The 18,112-nt window shown below is 53.1% G+C and overlaps 1 protein-coding gene and 1 long non-coding RNA gene across 3 annotated transcripts in view; one reads left to right on the top strand and one right to left on the bottom strand.

Annotated features, from left to right (window-relative positions):
• The window catches only part of LOC309447447, a 64,530-nt gene extending 56,370 nt beyond the window's left edge, over positions 1-8,160 (top strand). The window contains exon 5 of the long non-coding RNA XR_014185613.1: positions 8,066-8,160. This is a non-coding gene — a long non-coding RNA (uncharacterized lncRNA). The remainder of the gene's footprint in view (positions 1-8,065) is intronic.
• Positions 8,161-13,517: 5,357 nt separating this feature from the next.
• Positions 13,518-18,112, bottom strand: part of LMX1B (LIM homeobox transcription factor 1 beta) — a gene marked incomplete at its 5' end in the record, with an annotated part of 84,600 nt that continues 80,005 nt past the window's right edge. The window contains 5 exons of one of the 2 annotated variants that reach the window (XM_082067986.1): positions 13,518-14,052; positions 15,720-15,881; positions 16,340-16,406; positions 16,806-16,883; positions 17,787-17,965. In XM_082067986.1, coding sequence (XP_081924112.1) covers positions 13,895-14,052; positions 15,720-15,881; positions 16,340-16,406; positions 16,806-16,883; positions 17,787-17,965 — 644 coding nt within the window. In that variant the 3' untranslated portion in view covers positions 13,518-13,894. The remainder of the gene's footprint in view (positions 14,053-15,719; positions 15,882-16,339; positions 16,407-16,805; positions 16,884-17,786; positions 17,966-18,112) is intronic. The other variant, XM_082067987.1, reaches the window with a different exon arrangement.

Genomic DNA, 18,112 nt, shown 5'->3' with positions numbered 1-18,112 from the left:
TAATTAGGGCAGGCTCAGCACCACCCTGACGCAGAACAGAAACCTGCACAGAAATTCAAAGGAACAAAGCTGTCAACTTCAGTGAGTTCCTCGCCCAGAAGACCTCACTCGCAATCACCCATGGAAACCAGGTACTTGCACAGGCAGGCCGTCCCGAAAGCATCCAGATCCACAGAAAGGACTTCAGTTCCGAAGGAGGTGAGATGTTTAGAGCTTGCTGCCAGAACTCCCCAGCGGTGCTTGCGGGGCGCGCAGGCTGCCGGCAGCCCCACGGAACCGCCGGCAGCGCCACGGAACCGCGGGCAGCGCCACGGAACCGCCGGCAGCGCCACGGAACCGCGGGCAGCGCCACGGAACCGCGGGCAGCGCCATGGAACCGCCGGCAGCGCCATGGAACCGCGGGCAGCGCCACGGAACCGCCGGCGCGGACACCGGGAGCCGTGGAGCCCTGGCACGGCTGCCTGGCCGCAGCGGAGGCCGAGAGAAGCCGGTTCGCACCTCATCTGCTCTGCCCGGCACCCACGGCCGGCAGTGCTGGCAGCAGAACCGCGCGATGAAAGGCCGAGATCTGCCCCGGTTACGACACTTCCCTCCCACCCAGCCCAGCACCAGCGATGCCCCTGGGGCTGCTGAATCATCGCTGCTGCACCAGCATCTGGCGCTTTGCAAAGCGTTCAGTGTTTAGTGCCTGTCTCTGCTCCAGTTCCCACTTCGCTGAAGTGACGAAACCCTGCACAACACCAGCCTGACACGGCTCCTTTCTCCTGGACAGGAGTCATTTGCTGTATTGACAAAATTGCCAGGTATGTGGAAGGGGAAGGGCTGGGGCTGTGCTCACATGCTCCGAAAGCAGTTGAGAAACCTGAAAACACAGGACAATCTGATGTAAACAAACAAGTTCTGCATATTCTCCTTTCCCAAATATTCAGAAGTCTTAAAAGAATTGGGCGTGTAATTGAAAGTAGCCGAAGGCAGCTTTATCCTGTGCTACCAGCACTTACGCAGCCGATCGCCCGAAGTTTCACTTGGCAGGTTGACAGGGTTATGCATTCTCACATGGGTGAACAGTTCTCTAACAAAGCATCGCAGCTCCAACAACACAGAAACCACATCATCTTGTTCCACTGATTCTTATTTCAACAGCCTGGAACAGAAATTTTCATTCTTTGCCCCAGTCTTCCTGTCGAGCCCCTTGCCTGATAGAACCGCTTTCCAGCCCCAGAAGCTGTTTTCTTTTACCTCTTGGATATCACTTACATTGTCTTTGAGAGGCAACAGAAATGATCTTTGCTGTGCAAGGTCCCTTGTGCTCCTTCCTTGGTTCTTGGTGGGCACATTTGAGGACGCCGTTCTCGGTGTCACCGGACGGGCAGCAGCACTGTGGGTTCGGAAGGGCCGTGGTCAGAACCGGCCCCGGCCGGGCTGCGTGGCGCTGGGCGCGGGCGCCGGGGCCGCCCTGGTGCCGAGGCCGGAGCCCAAGGTCACCCCACGACGGAGCGCCCAGCAGCAGCACCTCACCGGACAGTCCGGTGGAGAAGGGGAGGGTGAGCCTCCTGGAATTCTGCGTTTGAGGGAGCACAGAAAGTTGCAAATTCAATAGCTCTCTTAAACCCAGTGTATCTCCCACTTCTGGTTACTTTGTTCCAGGCTAAAAAAACATTTTTTTTTTCTGAAATATGACAAGATAAACAGAAAACCCCATAATATGGGCAGAAATGACACAGTACTGAAATCCGAAACTTTATTCCAGCACTATCACTATTTTAATCCATGTATCTTCTGTTTCCTTGGTACTCTGCATAACTTAGAAATACATGAAGTGGGAGAGCGAGTGCAGGTCCCGAGAGCTCCGTCCCACGCGGGAGCCGGGCTGGGGCGGGAACAGTCCGTCTCCCCACTCATTCATAGTGAGCCGTCTTAAAAACAAGAAAGGAAAAAAGAAAGCAAAAAGGAAGAAAGGCTCTTCACACCGTTGATTTCTGTTATTGAGGGGAAAAAAAGTGCTTTTCTCAAGGGCTGCTCTTTTGAGAGACAGAAAAGTCCATCTACAATACAAGTCGTATCGTTTAGCAGAAGCACAAGTGGGTGCGTTTCTGGCTCCGTCTGCGGAGCTTGGACGTCGAGCGGCGTTCCCGGCGTGGAGACAAATTTATTTATTCATTAACTTAATATATTCAATAAACCAACCGGCACACAGACTTATTCTTTACAAGTAATTAGAATGTACTACAAGCATACAAATGTGCCTAAGATTGAGAACTTGGGTTATAATCTAATGAAAATATTGTCGCTGAATTAATTTCCTATGTGGTGCCAGAGCCGTGGAATAAAAAGTATATTGAGAGTCTTCAGAGCCCTCCTGTCAGCAGCCTGGCGCTGCCGCTGCTTCCGGCTGCAGATTAGGTTTCAAAAGCCTGTTCTTTTCACGCGTGTTCTGGGTGTCTCACCGGAACCTTCCGTGCTTGGGAGACCTTGCGGAGGTTTCCGAGCTAAGAGGAGAAACCAGCGGTGTCTGCTGCCAGTGTCATTCAATGCATCAGTCTCACAGAAATGCAGTTCAAACGCAGATCTACTGGGAACTCGAGGAGCTGGTCTCCCTGTGCCGAGTTGCAATCTCAGGAGCTGCAGATGGCAGCAGGTGAAACTCACCCTGTGTCCGTCTGTCCTGGGGCAGCCGCAGCCTCTGTCTGTCCCAGCTGCCACAGCAGAGGGGTCAGTGCTGCTTCAGTCCTTCTAAAGAGGATCACATTTCACACTTGCCTGGCATTTTCATTTTCTAAGCATTTTGATAACTAATTAATGATGTATCAGTGAGGAAAAGATGATTTTTTAAGAATGGGACATTAGTTGCCACCACTCAACCCATCCAGCGAGCGGGCACAGCGCGGCTGTGCCTGCTGGCTCCTCGGGAGAAGCTGCCATCCCAGGCAGCGTTGGACACTCGTTCCTTGACCCACCGCGGGAAGCCCGACGAGCCCGTGGACCGCGGGGCGCTGGCGGCCGGTTCTGCCCCAGCCAGCTGGTGCCAGGGGTCCAGAGAACCAGCATCGGCCCTGCTTGGGCAGACGCTTCACATCCAGGCTGCGCCCCTGGAGCGCCGCTGTTCGCAACCTGCCTTCAAACTCACTTGGGTTTCATTCTGTGTAGTGTACAGATCTCAGGGCTTCTCCCTCTTTATAGTAACCAAAAAAAGAGACCAGGTTATCCAGGTCTTTGTGATTAATTGTTATTAGTTACACATATTTTGCCTGCTTCAGTAAGCAGCAGGTTTCCGTTGCTGTGTCCTGCATGAAAGGCTGTTGCCACTGGGAGCATAATTACCTGGTTCCTCCTCTCAGTCCTAAAGCAGAAGGTTTTCACATAGCACCGAGGTGTAAAGAAAAATCAAGGGAATGCACCAGATCACAGGGAGCACTTGTGTGCAGTGCTTATCAGCAGCTCCTTATCGGGTTAATCTGACAACACAGGTGTGAGGGGATGCCCCAGCTGGGACACATCACCCCTAATCTGATCAGCAGGAACTCTTTGTGTTTCGCTGGACACCAGTTTACTCGTGACCAGCTGAACAAAGGAACAAATTAAGCAAGGCTGAGGAGGCAGAGCGGGTGAGGAGGGAGCTGTCTGTGGGTGTGCAGCTAAAACCATTACACAGCCCCGCAGACACGCTCCCCGGGGGAGGGCATGGTAATTACAGAAGGGCTGTTTAGAAGGAAAAGGCATTTCAGATCCCGTGTTCCTCATTTTAATAATACAGACGACTGCGTTGTGAAACACCTTCCTTGGAAAAGCATCAAGTGCCGTGACCGAGTCGTCGCTGCGCCAGCGCGGGGAAGGTCCCGTCCCCTGGCTGGGGAAGAACCGCTTCAGACCTCCAGCCTCCCGGCACCATCGTGTCACTCGCTGTCCTTTGGCCAGTAACGTTACCTTGCTTCCCAGCTTCCATTTGTCACCTGTCTCTGCTCAGTTCCCAAAACAGAGTCTTGAACACTGAGCTGAAGGAGCTAAAAGTGTTTTGGGGGAATGTGTCATAGTCCCAATACTCCAAAAGGAGGTTGATGGTTTATGCAGGAAATATCTGAGGTAGAAAGCTGTAGGAAATCCTCCAGAGCATTACCCTTTTCTACAGTAATTGTATGAAAAAAGTCTCAACTCTGACAAAACCACTTGAATTCTGAATAAGCTTGCTTAGAAGTAAAATACCATGGCAAACTGAAAGGTTTTTTTGGGAAGGAGAAGGACACACAAGCACAAGACAATGAGAAAAATGTGTGCGCTGCGGAGAGATGACAGGAGTGGTCTGAGCGCTGGAGCTCTGCTCACAGCTCCAGCTGTGGCTCTTGGTGCCTCTAGTAAATGCTCGTGGTAAAAGCATTGCATTTATCTGCCTGTCTTCCAAAATCTCTTTTCCTTTGGACATCATCTGACTATGCCAGAGTCTAATTAAACCCTCGTTATCCGTTGCCACTGAGAACGGATCTCGTAGTCACAACCAGGTGAGGTGACCCGCTGGCACAAGCGCTGAGCAGATTTCTGAGTGGGCAGATGTTGTCCCTGCATGGTTCCTCGTGGACACACCATCCCAAAGGCACACAAAAATACCCCTCCATTCCCATTTTTTGGTTAAAGAAAGAGAATGTGATGCCCTCTTATTAACTAAAGGTCAAAAGATTGTCAGTTAATGTAGATCCAGAGGGCGGAGAAAAGCAAGTTCTCTATCAAGCGCCAGTAAAACGTGCATTGCTCTAACTCAGTTGTGTTTGACGTAACTCCCTGTTCGGCCTTATTCTCCCTGTTCGCCCGCGTGCAGCCGGGCTGGCCGGGCTGGCCGAGGCGCCGCGGGACGGGCGCGCGGTGGCGGGGACCCCGGCGCTCGCAGGTGCGGCCGCGGCGCCGCCGCCCCCGCGCTGTCCCACAGGCTGGGAGCGCGAGTGGCGGCTGTTGCTGTGATAAAACTGCAGGCCCGCGTTGGTAGTGGCTTTCCAATAGAATCGTTTTGTTTCCCCATCACCAGTAAACAGAGAGATCGCGTACTCCACCACCTCTCACATTTCAGAACGTACCTGCTGGTTCTGGTGCTCATCACCCTGTTCCGTCTGTGACGGAAAACAGCCCCACAGCAGCCTGACTGCAAAATTTGGTGTTCAGGAAAGAACAGTTTTCTGAGAATGCAAAAGTGTGTTTCATTCTTACTAATTGGTTTTATATTTGAATATAAATAAATGAGAAGAAAGTATGTTTTTTATTTAGTAGCATTTAAGGAACAATCATTTTATACGGTGGGGCTATACTCATCATGTTTCTTTTATGTTATTGAAAATATTGATAAAGCAGTAGATATTCATTAGTTACACCATTTCCAAGTGCACAGAAGGATGAACATATGTGTTTTCATTATAAGAGGTAATAATAATTAAGAGTGACAGCACCTTATCCTCGGGATCTGCCTCCCAGCAGCAGTTTGGCTGATAAAAACCCAGAAGTTAAGATAAGGCAGCAATTATTAAGACAGATCTTTTGAAGGGCTGTTTGAACTCCTGTGTCCAGCAGATAATCTGATTCCAGGGCGCTGGGAGGGAGGGCTGCACGGGAGCAGCACCCAGGTGCAGCCCCTCAGCCCTTGCACCGGCATTTTCACCTCCAGCCATTTCCCTGGATGCTGCTGCTTTTGTTTGCTACAGCTGTGGCGTATAAATCAGTCTTCATTCTGTCTCACTGACACCAAAGAGAAACGCAGCGCAAACAATGCAGAACACCAAGCCCCAAATGTATTAATCATCTTTTTTTTTTCTGATCCCTTTCACCTATCTTTTTTTGGGAGATTCAGAAATAGCTATAGGCAACTCAGTAATTCTTCCTTCATAAATATTAGATGCATGCAGAGCATGAATATTTGAGTAGCTAACTCTGACTTAGGTGAAACCAATTGCTAATGGCAATTCATTTTTCCTCGGTGACATTCCACCAATAACAAGCACGAGGGGGACGGGATGATGCAATTTGGAGCTGGACAGAAAAAGGGAAAGAAGGCGTCAGCTGGGAATAAAGATGCTTTATTGATCAGGCCCTCGGGTGGAACTCGGGGCCGTCTCCTCCCGCACCGTGGAGAGGGCGCTGGCGGAGTTGTGCTCGCAGTTGTGTGTGCAGCCTTAGCAACTGAATAGTGAAACAAGTTTTAAAGACTTACCACTGATTTGTATGATGTCATTGAGCTCCTGCCTCTGTATTGTGCCCTGTGTGATGTGCAACCTGCAGCAGGAAGGACCAGGCGGGTCCCCGACATCCCGCATCCCCGCCGGTGACACCGCGCTGGCCGTGGGGCCGGGTGCTGGCCGTGGGGCTGGGTGCTGGCCGTGGGGCTGGGCGCTGGCCGTGGGTTGGGTGCTGGCCGTGGGGCCGGGTGCTGGCCGTGGGGCCGGGCGCTGGCCGTGGGGCTGGGTGCTGGCCGTGGGTTGGGTGCTGGCCGTGGGGCCGGGTGCTGGCCGTGGGGCTGGGTGCTGGCCATGGGTTGGGTGCTGGCCGTGGGGCTGGGTGCTGGCCGTGGGGCCGGGCGCTGGCCGTGGGGCTGGGCGCTGGCCGTGGGGTTGGGCGCTGGCCGTGGGGTTGGGCGCTGGCCGTGGGGCTGGGCGCTGGCCGTGGGGCCGGGTGCTGGCCGTGGGGTTGGGCGCTGGCCGTGGGGCTGGGTGCTGGCTGTGGGGCTGGGCGCTGGCTGTGGGCCCAGGCGGCTCCATGGCCCGGCCCAGCGCCCCCGCGTCCCCGTCTCTCGCTGGCTCTCGCAGCGCTGTGGTTGTAGCGCCGGTCGGACTGAGCAGCCGTTGGGGGAAGTGCTGTCACTTTGGTCCCCCGGCAGCTGAACTCACCCTGCTGCACCGGGGCTGCGAACATGTGCAGAGATGGTGTGACCAGCAGTGGGGGTGGAAGCGGGGCTGCCCCTTCTGCTGCTATCCAGTTTGCTCTAAAACTCTATGTTTTGGTTTTTAATTAAAAAAAAGAAATTGTGACTTTATGCCTGAGGCACAGAAAAGAAATGTGTCGTCTGTGGACATGGACAATGGCACTGAGCAGTCAGATGTGACCAGATCAAACCTCAGCTGAAGTTCAAGTTCATGTTTACATGGCCCAAGAGACACAAGTGCATATCTATCATTTTATATTGGTCTCGAATTTGCCATTACTAGAAGAGTGCTTTATAATGCATCGGTGATGCTCATCCCATTAGTCCGTGTCAGCCTTGGTCAGGCAGTGGCGCTGGCTCGGTCCTTGCACAGGAGCCGCTGCCGGAGCGAGGACTCGGAGCCCCAACGCGCCGGTGCCGGCGCCCTGTTCTCCACGAGCCCGCTCGGCTCCTCCGCGGCTGCGCTGGCGCCGCGCGGGGGTCCCGCAGCTCCGCCGCGTGCTGCCGCTCCAGGGCGCCCGCGCCGCCGGCTCTTCAGCTCTAATGGCATTGGGCAAGATAACAAAATAACAACCGCGTGGCCGCTTCTCGGTTAAAAACCCGGGCGCAGCTTCTCTGGCTGCCCGGGCCTGGAGCTGGGGCACTTTCCACACCTGCATTTGCTCTGCTTTGCTGCCCTTGAAAGCATCTCTCCTTCAGAAAATGTCTGGTGAAAACCTAGCGGGTTTTGGTCAGAAATTTTCCATTTGAGACATTTTATTTCTATTATTCAAAAAATCAAAGCATATGCTTTCTGTAGGTGAAAACAAGCTTTTAGCTTTTGGTTTTTGCCATCATCATGGCAAACTTCCAAGGGCGCCTGTGACCAGTGTCCAGCTTGCCTGACAACAAAACCGGACGGACAGGACCAACCGGGTCTGCGTCCCCGGCTGGTGCCGCGGTGGTTGCGCCGGCACCGAGAGGACGTTGGCGGCTGCTCGGCCACCGCGGCCCCGTTTTGCCCCCGGAGAGCGGCGGGGCCGTCACCGCGCAGAGAACGCGCTCGCCGTCCGCACGAGCAAAGAAAGAACCGCACGCCGAGAGGAATTCCTGCTTCGTTTACAGGTTGCTTTTATTTACAAATATACTGAAGTGTAATATTTCTCTTAATTTTCCGTTTCTGTTTTTCTGTAGGGGTGTGCGCACACGTGCACATGGGAGGAGCATCATGTACGAGAAACTCGTGTCTGAGCTGCCAGGCAGTGGTGGCAGGAAAAAAGATGCAGTGAAATGAAATTTAAAAACACTAATAAATAATTTAACAATGACAAGTAATTAAATTAAAAAAAAAAAATCCGATCTACATACATTATGGTTGGTTGTTACCAACAGAGGGAAAGGAGCAGAGAATCTATGGTGAGAGGCAGCTGGTTAAGTACGAGAGAGCATAGTCATATTTTTTACAAGTTAAACAAATTGTAACAGACAGCTACAAAATACTACATTTTGATAACATAAATACAGAATATATAAATATACAAGTAATACAGCCATACACAGCTAAAAAAGAGGGTGTTCACTTAAAAACAGAGTTCCCAAAGCAAAGGACCTGGCAGTCCCTCCCAGGCCCTGCGGAGCAGACCCGGGTGTGCGGGGCCGGGGCGCCCGGGCGGGCTGTCGCGGGGAACGGTTGTTCCTTTATTCAGACCGCCCTCAAACCAGCAAGACGGTGCTTAAACCCCACCAGAGCCTAAAGCCTTCAGGCACCTGCCAAGCGCCCGATGGCGCCGTAACCGCGTGGCCAGGCGCCGAAGCCGCGGCCCGGCGGGCTGACACGGCCCCGCGCGCGCGGGAGCGGCTGCGGTTCGGAAACACCCGCGGGGGTTTGGGCACGGGCAGCAAAGCGCTGCCCTGAGCTCGCGAGACTCTGAGACTGCGGCTCCAGCTCCCACGGCTTTCGTGGGCTTCAGTCACCTCCGCGTCTTCACCATAAGGCTTGTTAAGAACCCTTTCCCCTCCCGCTGGATCCCGCTGTTCATTTCTAGTGACTTTTGGGGACACCCAGAATTACGATGACACGGTTCAAAAGGTGCTCTCACAAACCCCCGCCTGCAGCATTCCTCGCGGGCTCACAGAGCCGGGTTCCCTGCGGGGACGACTTGGGACATACCTCTGATTCTTACGGAAACCGGAAGGGAGTCCTGAGCACAGTAGGAAGAGGTAAGTAGGTTCACACCACCCCTGGAAGGTTTGCCAGCAGGAAGGACCGTCCCCATGCGACGGCAGCACGGCGAGCGGCTGAGCTGCTGCTGACAGAGCGGCAACGACCCCTCGGGAGGAGCCGGCAACATCATCGACCTGTGCGGGCGCCTGAGCGTCCGCCGCAGCGCGTGACGCCAGCCCGAGCCACAGCTGAGGCGCCGTTAGCAGCGACTGAGCCAGGTGATCTGGAGGGTTTGATGACAGAGTTGAAGGAAGAAAAAAGATCACAATGCCTAGGATGGTGTTTCGATCTTTGTGACTGCAACCACCTCTCTTTACTCCCAGCAACATAATTGTCTCCCATGTTGTGACAGTGACGCACACCTACCACCAGCCCCCAGCTGCTCACACTACCAGGTTTAGTCCATCGCACTGTGGTGAACAGGGGCTGAGAACAGCCGGAGGGGTGGGACCCACCCCCGCGACAGTCACTGCGCAACGGGGACGCTGGTGCCCGCCAGAGCCCGGCAGCGCCACCGAGGGATGGAGGGATGGAGGGGTCGAGGGCAGCGCCACCGAGGGATGGAGGGATGGAGGGGTCGAGGGCAGCGCCACCGAGGGATGGAGGGATGGAGGGGTCGAGGGCAGCGCCACCGAGGGATGGAGGGATGGAGGGGTCGAGGGCAGTGCCACCGAGGGACGGAGGGATGGAGGGATGGAGGGGTCGAGGGCAGTGCCACCGAGGGATGGAGGGATGGAGGAGTCGAGGGCAGCGCCACTGAGGGATGGAGGGATGGAGGGGTCGAGGGCAGCGCCACCGAGGGATGGAGGGATGGAGGAGTCGAGGGCAGCGCCACCGAGGGACGGAGGGATGGAGGGATGGAGGGGTCGAGGGCAGCGCCACTGAGGGATGGAGGAGTCGAGGGCAGCGCCACTGAGGGACAGAGGGGTCGAGGGCAGCGCCATCGAGGGACGGAGGGATGGAGGGATGGAGGGGTCGAGGGCAGCGCCACCGAGGGATGGAGGGATGGAGGGATGGAGGGATGGAGGGATGGAGGGGTCGAGGGCAGCGCCGCCCAGCAAACCTCCCCCTGCAGCCATCACAGGTCGGGTAGCGGCACAGGAGGGACCTGAGGAAGCCGATACCCAGCATGTTCATCCTGATCTCACAGTCATCTTTTTGAAACATCATTGAGCAAACACTGAAACCTAATCAATCATCTTTTAGTTAATTGCATCTTGTCACCACTTATCTTAACATGTATTCCTTGCTTAGCCAAAACAACATGATTGAAACGCTGTGAAGAGCTCACTTGATGCATTTATATTAGAGAGGGGTCAATTTCCTAGGGAAAATGATCACTGCGAGGCGCAGGTAATAAACTGCTGTCGTGACCTCTGGCCTTCGAGCTCCCATATGTGCAATCATTGTTAGTGTTTCTGTGGAAGTGCCAGATGCTAAGAATTTTTGGCAAGTTTATCAGTTTGACTCGGTGTAAGATATTACCGTGATATGGCCCATTACACATTTTACTTTCACCTGATCGGTGACATTTCCCTTGACAATAGAAGAGTAAAGCAAAAATCAAAAGGTCAGGGGTTGCTACATAATCTTTTACTGCAGGTCCCAGGTTAAAACCACAATGATCACACTCCAGTAGGATAATTCATTCCCCCAAAAAAGTGACATTTACTTTGCTTTAATGAGCTCCGGCCTGTGCCAGGTACGCGGGCTCTGCTGAGCCCCGTGGCAGCTCGGGGAGCGGCCCCGGCAGAGGCCTCGGCTGCGGCTCGTGGCGCCGGCGACGGGACAGCGTGGGAACGAGCAGCTGGGGCATCGCCACACGGCACCAGAGGAAGGGGAGATGGAGAGCACGAGCAGTGCAAAGGAGAAAGGAAAGGGTGCCAGTCATCCGAGAAACCAGCGAGAGATTGTGATTGCTTCAGCTATAAAATGGGGTGTCTGATTTTTTCCTTGGAAGTGGATTGTTTGTTAAACATCCAGCCCAGAAGCAGAGGTAGAATTGGGACAAGACAGTTCTCCGAACTGTAGGTCACATTGTAGTTCTCATATAAGTCCCTGTAAACGCTAAAAATGCCATTTTGATCCTGCCGGTAATGAGGGATGAAGGAAGGTTCTGCCTTTGTGCAGAGTCCATAAACCTGCTGTGTTTGAGAGGGTGAAGATGCTTTCTCTGTTAAGTAGCACAGCAGAGGGGTGGAGAGAAACCTGATGAATCCATTGAGACAGGAGGTGACAAATGTTTGTAATGTGCCACATGAAGTTCACTTGCCTTCTGCCTGCAGGCAGTGAGGATCACCTGAGTTCTTTACAGATGTTTGCTATCGTGCAGAGAGAAAGGAAATTGTTATTTTGAAATACAAGGAAAAATAATTGAAGGGGGTCGCTAAGGAAAAGAAAATTCTCCCAACTTCAAAACATATCCAGGGGCTCACGACTCCCACCTGAAACCCACATCCCTGTCAGAGCGCGAGAGAACGGTCGCCAGCAAAAGCGCGGGGGGCGATGGACCCGTGTCCCGGGGCCTGGCCAGGGGAGCCGGGACGGAGCGTCACCCGTGTCCCCGCAGCCCCGGCCCTCGCCCGCCAGGCTGCGTGGCACACGCGGCCCCGCGCTGCACACGCTGTCCTCCCCTGCACTGCACACACGGCCCCGCGCTGCACACGCTGTCCTCCCCTGCACTGCACACACTGTCCTCCCCTGCACACACACTGTCCTCTGCTGCACTGCACACACACTGTCCTCCCCTGCACTGCACACACGGCCCCGCGCTGCACACGCTGTCCTCCCCTGCACTGCACACGCTGTCCTCTGCTGCACTGCACACACACTGTCCTCCCCTGCACACACACTGTCCTCCCCTGCACTGCACACACTGTCCTCCCCTGCACTGCACACACTGTCCTCTCCCTGCGCTGTCCCCGTCTCCACACAGTGAGTGCCGGACATTGACTCGGAGAGAAAACTTTGCTCTCTCTAGAAAACACGGCTGCTCCCCGTTTCCATGCTGGGGAGGAGCGTGATCTTATTTCTTCCCTTGGCCCATGGTCTGCCCCTTGCCCTCCAGGACACGAGGACCGCGCCGCGGTGCCGGCTCGGCGGGGCCGCTCTGTGCCGGTGCCGCGGGTCCCGCTCCGGCGTCCCCGCCACGGCGGGAGCCCCAGCGCCGCGCGCTCCTGCAGGAGCTGCCGAGCCCCACGGAGCCGCTGCAGCGCGGGCGGGGACCCGGCCCCAGCCTGGAGCACTTGGATAAACCAGTGCTTTGGACTTGTTTTCAGCTATTATGGTCAATATATTAAAGGTATTTACTTAAGAAAGTGCCTATCCTGCCAATCTTTCCCCATGAGCTCTATTTTGAACACACCCTATAATTATCGATATTACCCTGGCAAATTTTCCCCATGAAGTTTTCTCCACAAAGAGCCATGACCATACTTGTCTGCCTCTCTACATTATAATTATCACCAGGCAATATTTATAACTATACTATTATTATTTATGATATTTTATGCCCTACAAAAACCTATGTGACATATGCTCAAACTTCAGCACCTGAGACACTCAGATTTGCCTGGGACATCAGTGTGCCCGTGCTCGTACGCCGGCACCAGCGGGTCAGCCGCAGCGCGTACTGGAGGCAGCGCTCGGGCTGCACTGCGGCTCAACACCCCTGAACCTCCCCGTGGGATCTCGCTCGTACTTTTTTTCCCCTGGTTGATCCACATTTTAGGCCTTTTAATGGTTCGGGCTGGAACTGTGTATCACAGATTGTCGCCAAGGTGAGATAATTAACTAAAGGAGCGCTTACTTATTCCAGATGGACAATGGAGCACAGCACATTTATGCCTCATGCAAAACATAAATAAACAGAACAGAATGAACAACATGTTTGCCAATCATGGTCTAGACTTGAAATTTGACATTGCAGCACCTACAAACAAATGTAAATGTTTTATTCTCACACTTCAAAAAAATTAAATAAAACTCTGTCTTGTTTTAATTATTTAAGATCAATACTAACCTAAATGCCTCTGTCCCTAACATGCATCTCCTCGCCAGGGCCATAGACCTTTCTTATCATGGAGTCACTGGCTTTCTCCACAAATATCACCGTTAACCAGTCTCCTCAGTATCATATGCATAAGGGCTATAAACTAATGAGCAGATCTAAGTTATGTAGAAAAAGCGTAGAAAGGAAACAAATGTTGAACGTCACATTTACATTAACTTCTCACAGTTCAAATGGCAATTTATCCACAACATAGTATGAATCATGCAGTAAGAAAAGGGAGGAACCTCCAGTTTCTTTGATTTATTTGTCATATGGTCGACTGATGTCAGATCAGTGGCTTTAAAAAGAAAAAAATAAAAGGGTTTTACCATCCAAAACAAGAGAGAAAGGAGGAAAAGGTGGAAAAGGTCGAAAAGGTCTGGCTTTCCGCAAAATCCGTCTCCTTTACACGATGGGCTCAAGCCAAACCAAACCAGAGGCTGCTGACGAGCAGGGTCTTGTGTTCCTTCCGCGCTTGTCTCGTGGTCTGGTGCAAGCTGGGAATCAAGGGCATGGGACTGGCGGACGTGTTTTGGTTATATATATATGTATGTAGGTAGGTATTTATATATATATATACATACATACATATATATGCACACAGATACAGTCTTCCTAAAAATGCTCTTTGCAGTCCAGAGGCAGCTGGAGTCACTGTGAAGGAAGAGCTGGGCAACATATGGCTGTAGAGTCTGCACTGGAAAGAGTCACTGGCTAAAGACACGCCGGCTGTTTGTTTTCTTTATTTTCATGAGGCGAAATAGGAGCTCTGCATAGAGTACAGCCTGTCAATGGGGTTTCCTACTCTAGCCTGCATGGAGTTAACTTCGGAAGAGGCAAGAAAACAGTCGCTCAAGCTAGTTAAAGAGGTATCACTGTCGATATCATGAAAAATGGAGTCGTTTCCTGCAAATGAAACGTATACGTTAAGCTGGGTTCTGCGCAGCCAGGAGGACACAGTACACACGGATGCTCACGTGCTGCGCGCGGCAGCGAAAGGGAACGCTCCTGGTTTTGTCTGTACGTGTTACCGTAGTTTTGCTCTAAGGGTCTGACCTACAAAGAAGGGCAGAGCCCAGGCGGCCGGGCGGGCAGCGGTGCCGCCGCGGTGCCGCGAGTCGCTCACAGCCGGGTCGGCAGCACCGAGGGGCCCGGCTGACGATGTGAGCGAACGGCAGCGGGGAGCGATTCCCGGCTCCCCGTGAGCCCAGACCCGCGCCCACGGGGCGCCGGTGCCGCCGAGGCAGGTGGCGCAGACACCGAGCGCCCGCGCAGGGAAAAGCGCCTGAGCCGTAACAGCAGCGGTCCCTGTTACACACAAGGTAACTGATCTACAAGTGCGACAGGACCGAGGAGGAGACCCCGCTTCCCTGTCCTCCAGTGATCTACAGTTGGAAACACACTTACATACATACAGCACCTTCTCTTTCCCTTAGCAACTGAGATTTCGGCTTTCTCCGCTCTCAAGGTACGAGCTCTAGCTCAAGTCCTGTAAGCACTAAGAAGTGTTAGTCCGGCTCTTTTCCTCATGCGCTCATTTGCAATGGTTTGTGCTGTCTCCTGCGCTGGCTTGGGAGCACAGAACCTGCCTCTCGAGGAGTTTTGCTTAGAAAGCCAAGCAAATTCCCAGCAACAAAACGAGAAGCCACCTAACGCTCATTTGCACTTCAGATGTCCTCAGTTCCTCACAGGATTTACCAAATTGCCTGGTGTGCACCCTGGACTTGTCTCGGTGGGAAAGGCAGTAACGCAGACCCCACGCAGCTTTGTTGTTGGCCCGTGCGCACGAAGGGATCTGCACGTGGGCCGCTAAGTGACGGCTCCTGGCCAGCAGACAGTCTGACGTAACAGGCCCTTGTGGGCTACAGCAAGGCCAACAACCACAGTCTCACAAATACACTTACATTTTATTTAAATGCCACCTTCAATTGTCCAGAATAAATTACTAGGCATGTAATGCTTCTGGTGCATTGGGTGTACCTATCCACTTGATGGTGCGTGTCAGGAAATCATGAAAGCAAACCATCATCTTGAGTTTGGGCAGAGAATAAAATTATGCAGGAGAAATGTCCTGTGGTGACACAGCTCATAGTAGCTCATGGGCTGTTCTTTAACAAATCCGTGCATCAGTCTGAGGGATCTTAGACAGGTGCTTATTCATTTTGGAATGAACAGCTTATTTCTCTTTATTAGACCACTTTTCAAGGCACTTTTTCCCCAAAGTTTCTAAGAAAAAGGAAAAACTTGTGAGGGAGCTAGAATTTGGTACTGTTTATTTTTCAATGTCTTGGATAGTGGTTTAAAAAAGTGGATCTGGAGAGGCGATGCTGCTTGGTTTATCAGTTATCAGAACTGCTGTGAAATGCTTCTGGCGGGTGTTCAGAGCCTGGGATGAGCTCTCTCCTACCCTGTGTGTACGTGACAACATACACACCAAGCTGACTGGTACAAATTCCCTGAGACGAATCCCAGAAAAAGCATAGTAAAAGCCATCAGCTCTACTGAACCTGCGGTGTACCAACCAGCATCCGACCCCTGCTATTTCTGATGCGGCAGAATGATGCAAGCCTTACCATAAGGGTTCATGTGGTCGCCTGGCATTTGTGGCGGGGTAAGACCCTGCTGAAACGGGTCTGTGCCATAACTGCTTTGATCCATTGCTACAATCTGCTGCTGTGGTGGTGCCAGTGGCGTGTAAGACGTCATCATCCCTTCCATTCGGTTGGACATCACTTCTGCAAAGCAAACGAGAGCACAGTCACTGCTTGGGAGCAAGGCGGCCGCAGCCAGGAGCACGGGCTGCGGCGCGGAGCCCGAGCGCGGAGCGAGAGCCCCGTCCTTCGGAGCGCCTTCCCAACCGTGTCTGAGAGCACCGTCCTGAGCACTAAGCTGAAGGACTTGCAATTTCTGACTATATAATTCCTGGAGCTCCTGGGGGCTAGACCGTATCTTCCCAAGTCTGTCCTGTGCATGACATGGCCCTTTATTCTCTGACTTCAGCTGGTACCGGTTTTTCTGCCCTGCATGAAGAGGCGATTTGAGGCTGAGGCCTGGGGGCTGGAGAACCTGGAGAGCAGCGGGGCCCGCGCGCTGCGGGCGCAGGAGGCGCCGCCCTGTACCTGGGACACTGAGAACGGCACTTCCAGACACCTCACAGATTCTCCCCCCTTTGCCTTTACCACGAGGCCCATACCTTGCCCCAGCCGCTGCGAGTTCTGCTGCTCTTGCTGCTGCTGATGCCTTCGTGCTAGTTTCTTCATCTGAACAAAAGAGGAAGAACAGAACAATCTCATGGCTCTGAATGCAACCATTTTGTTTCCTTGCAAAACTCTCTGCAAACATTAAATCAATTAATTCAGACCATTTATATTCATACACTCACCACTCTGGGTTCAGTTTCATTTCTAAGCTTAAACATTTCAGTTTCCAGCTCATATTTGCATGCAAAATTTACTCCCAACCTCCCATTGCTTTGAGCGTAAGAACTTTGTGTCTGTGTTGGAAAGCTGCCTTTCCTGTATGGATGCAGACAGCCGTGCATGCACAATCTGTACAGGGCGGCCCTGGGATCTCTGCAGCACGCACCGCGGGGAAAGGGAGGGAAACCTGTGCTGGGGACAACCTGCGTTTTACTTTTGAGAACCTGACAGACAACCCACCTTTGCTCTTTGGTTTTGGAACCAGACCTGGACGACTCGCACGCTGAGTCCTGTTTCAGCCGCCAGTGTTTCTCTGACCTGCAAGAGGAAACGTTTCATGACATGATTTTAAATATTTTAAAAAACCTAATCAGTTACGTTAGGAGAAAGATGCCTGTACTTACAATAAAAATGCATGGCCAAAATTACTTTAAAAAATTCTTCCTATTTTTGCCGTTTGTTCAAGTTCTGCCCTTCATGCCACTACCAGTTTCCTAAGCACTGAACAAGTAGCCTGAGCTGTGTAAAACGACTCTCGGTTATTTCATGATTTTTATTTTACCCACAAAACAGTTCTACGCAAACGGTACCAATCCGGCTATGAACATTTTTAATATTTCTGAGGTACAGTTTCATACTTTAAAATGGCAAGAAGGCACACTGCCCGGTCCCAAAAACGTGCTTAGTATGTCAGCGGGACAATGTCACGTTTGAAAAACAGCAGCTTTCAGGATGCGCCTCAGTTTATTTTCCAGTCAAACTTAGCAGGAAGCAATTGCCCGGGCTGCTTTGCCTACAGATGTGCTGCTCGTCAGCGAAGCAGCACGTTGCACCTTCCCTGCTGCTCCAAACGAGCAGCAGCAGGCGCAGCGGCAGCGCGGCTGGCGGGACAGCGGCCCCGCCGCGCGGCGACACCTCTCGCCGGGCTCTGGCCGCCAGGGCCGCCCGCAGCCCGTAGGAGCCAAACGCGGCTGCTCAGCCCGAGTCGGCCCCGGAGCTGCTCTGCACACCGGGGGCCAACGCCAGGACTAAGCAGCTGCTGGTCGCCCAGGCGGAAGCGGTTTGGGCTGCGTCGCTGCGCGCTGCCCCGGGCGCTCCGCTCGCTCCAGGCGGCGGCTGCTGTCCCGGCGAGGGGCAGGGGCTCTCGGAGCTGTGGCCTGACCCCGTCACCCCCGTGCTCTGGTGCCAGAGCTGACTCCAGGTCCCTGATGAAGCGTTTACCTTCCTACAGGGCTTGGAAGACACTTCAAAGGACGCTTTGAATGCTCGTCTCTGCTGTGTAGTAAGTATTGTCCTTGGCCGTTTAGGTCGTCTCGGGTCCTTCCCATCATCGCTTCCTTTTCCTTGGTTTACTTGTCCTTTGGTGGGCTTAACATCTCCATCTTCATCATCACTTTTAACTGGTGAAAAATAGACAGGATATAAAATCAGATGCCACAAAAGCACAAAAATGTGTTGAATGTTTAATTGAGGACATGTAACCGATCAGGGGATGGAAATTCAGAACGTGCTTCAGTAGTTCCCGGAACGGGGCACAGAGGGACGTT

The sequence above is a fragment of the Streptopelia decaocto genome (assembly GCF_964273445.1).
Source record: "Streptopelia decaocto genome assembly, chromosome: 17".
Lineage (NCBI taxonomy): Eukaryota > Metazoa > Chordata > Aves > Columbiformes > Columbidae > Streptopelia > Streptopelia decaocto.
The sequence above is the reverse complement of the archived record's forward strand: the minus strand, read 5'-3'. Positions and strand labels throughout refer to the sequence as shown.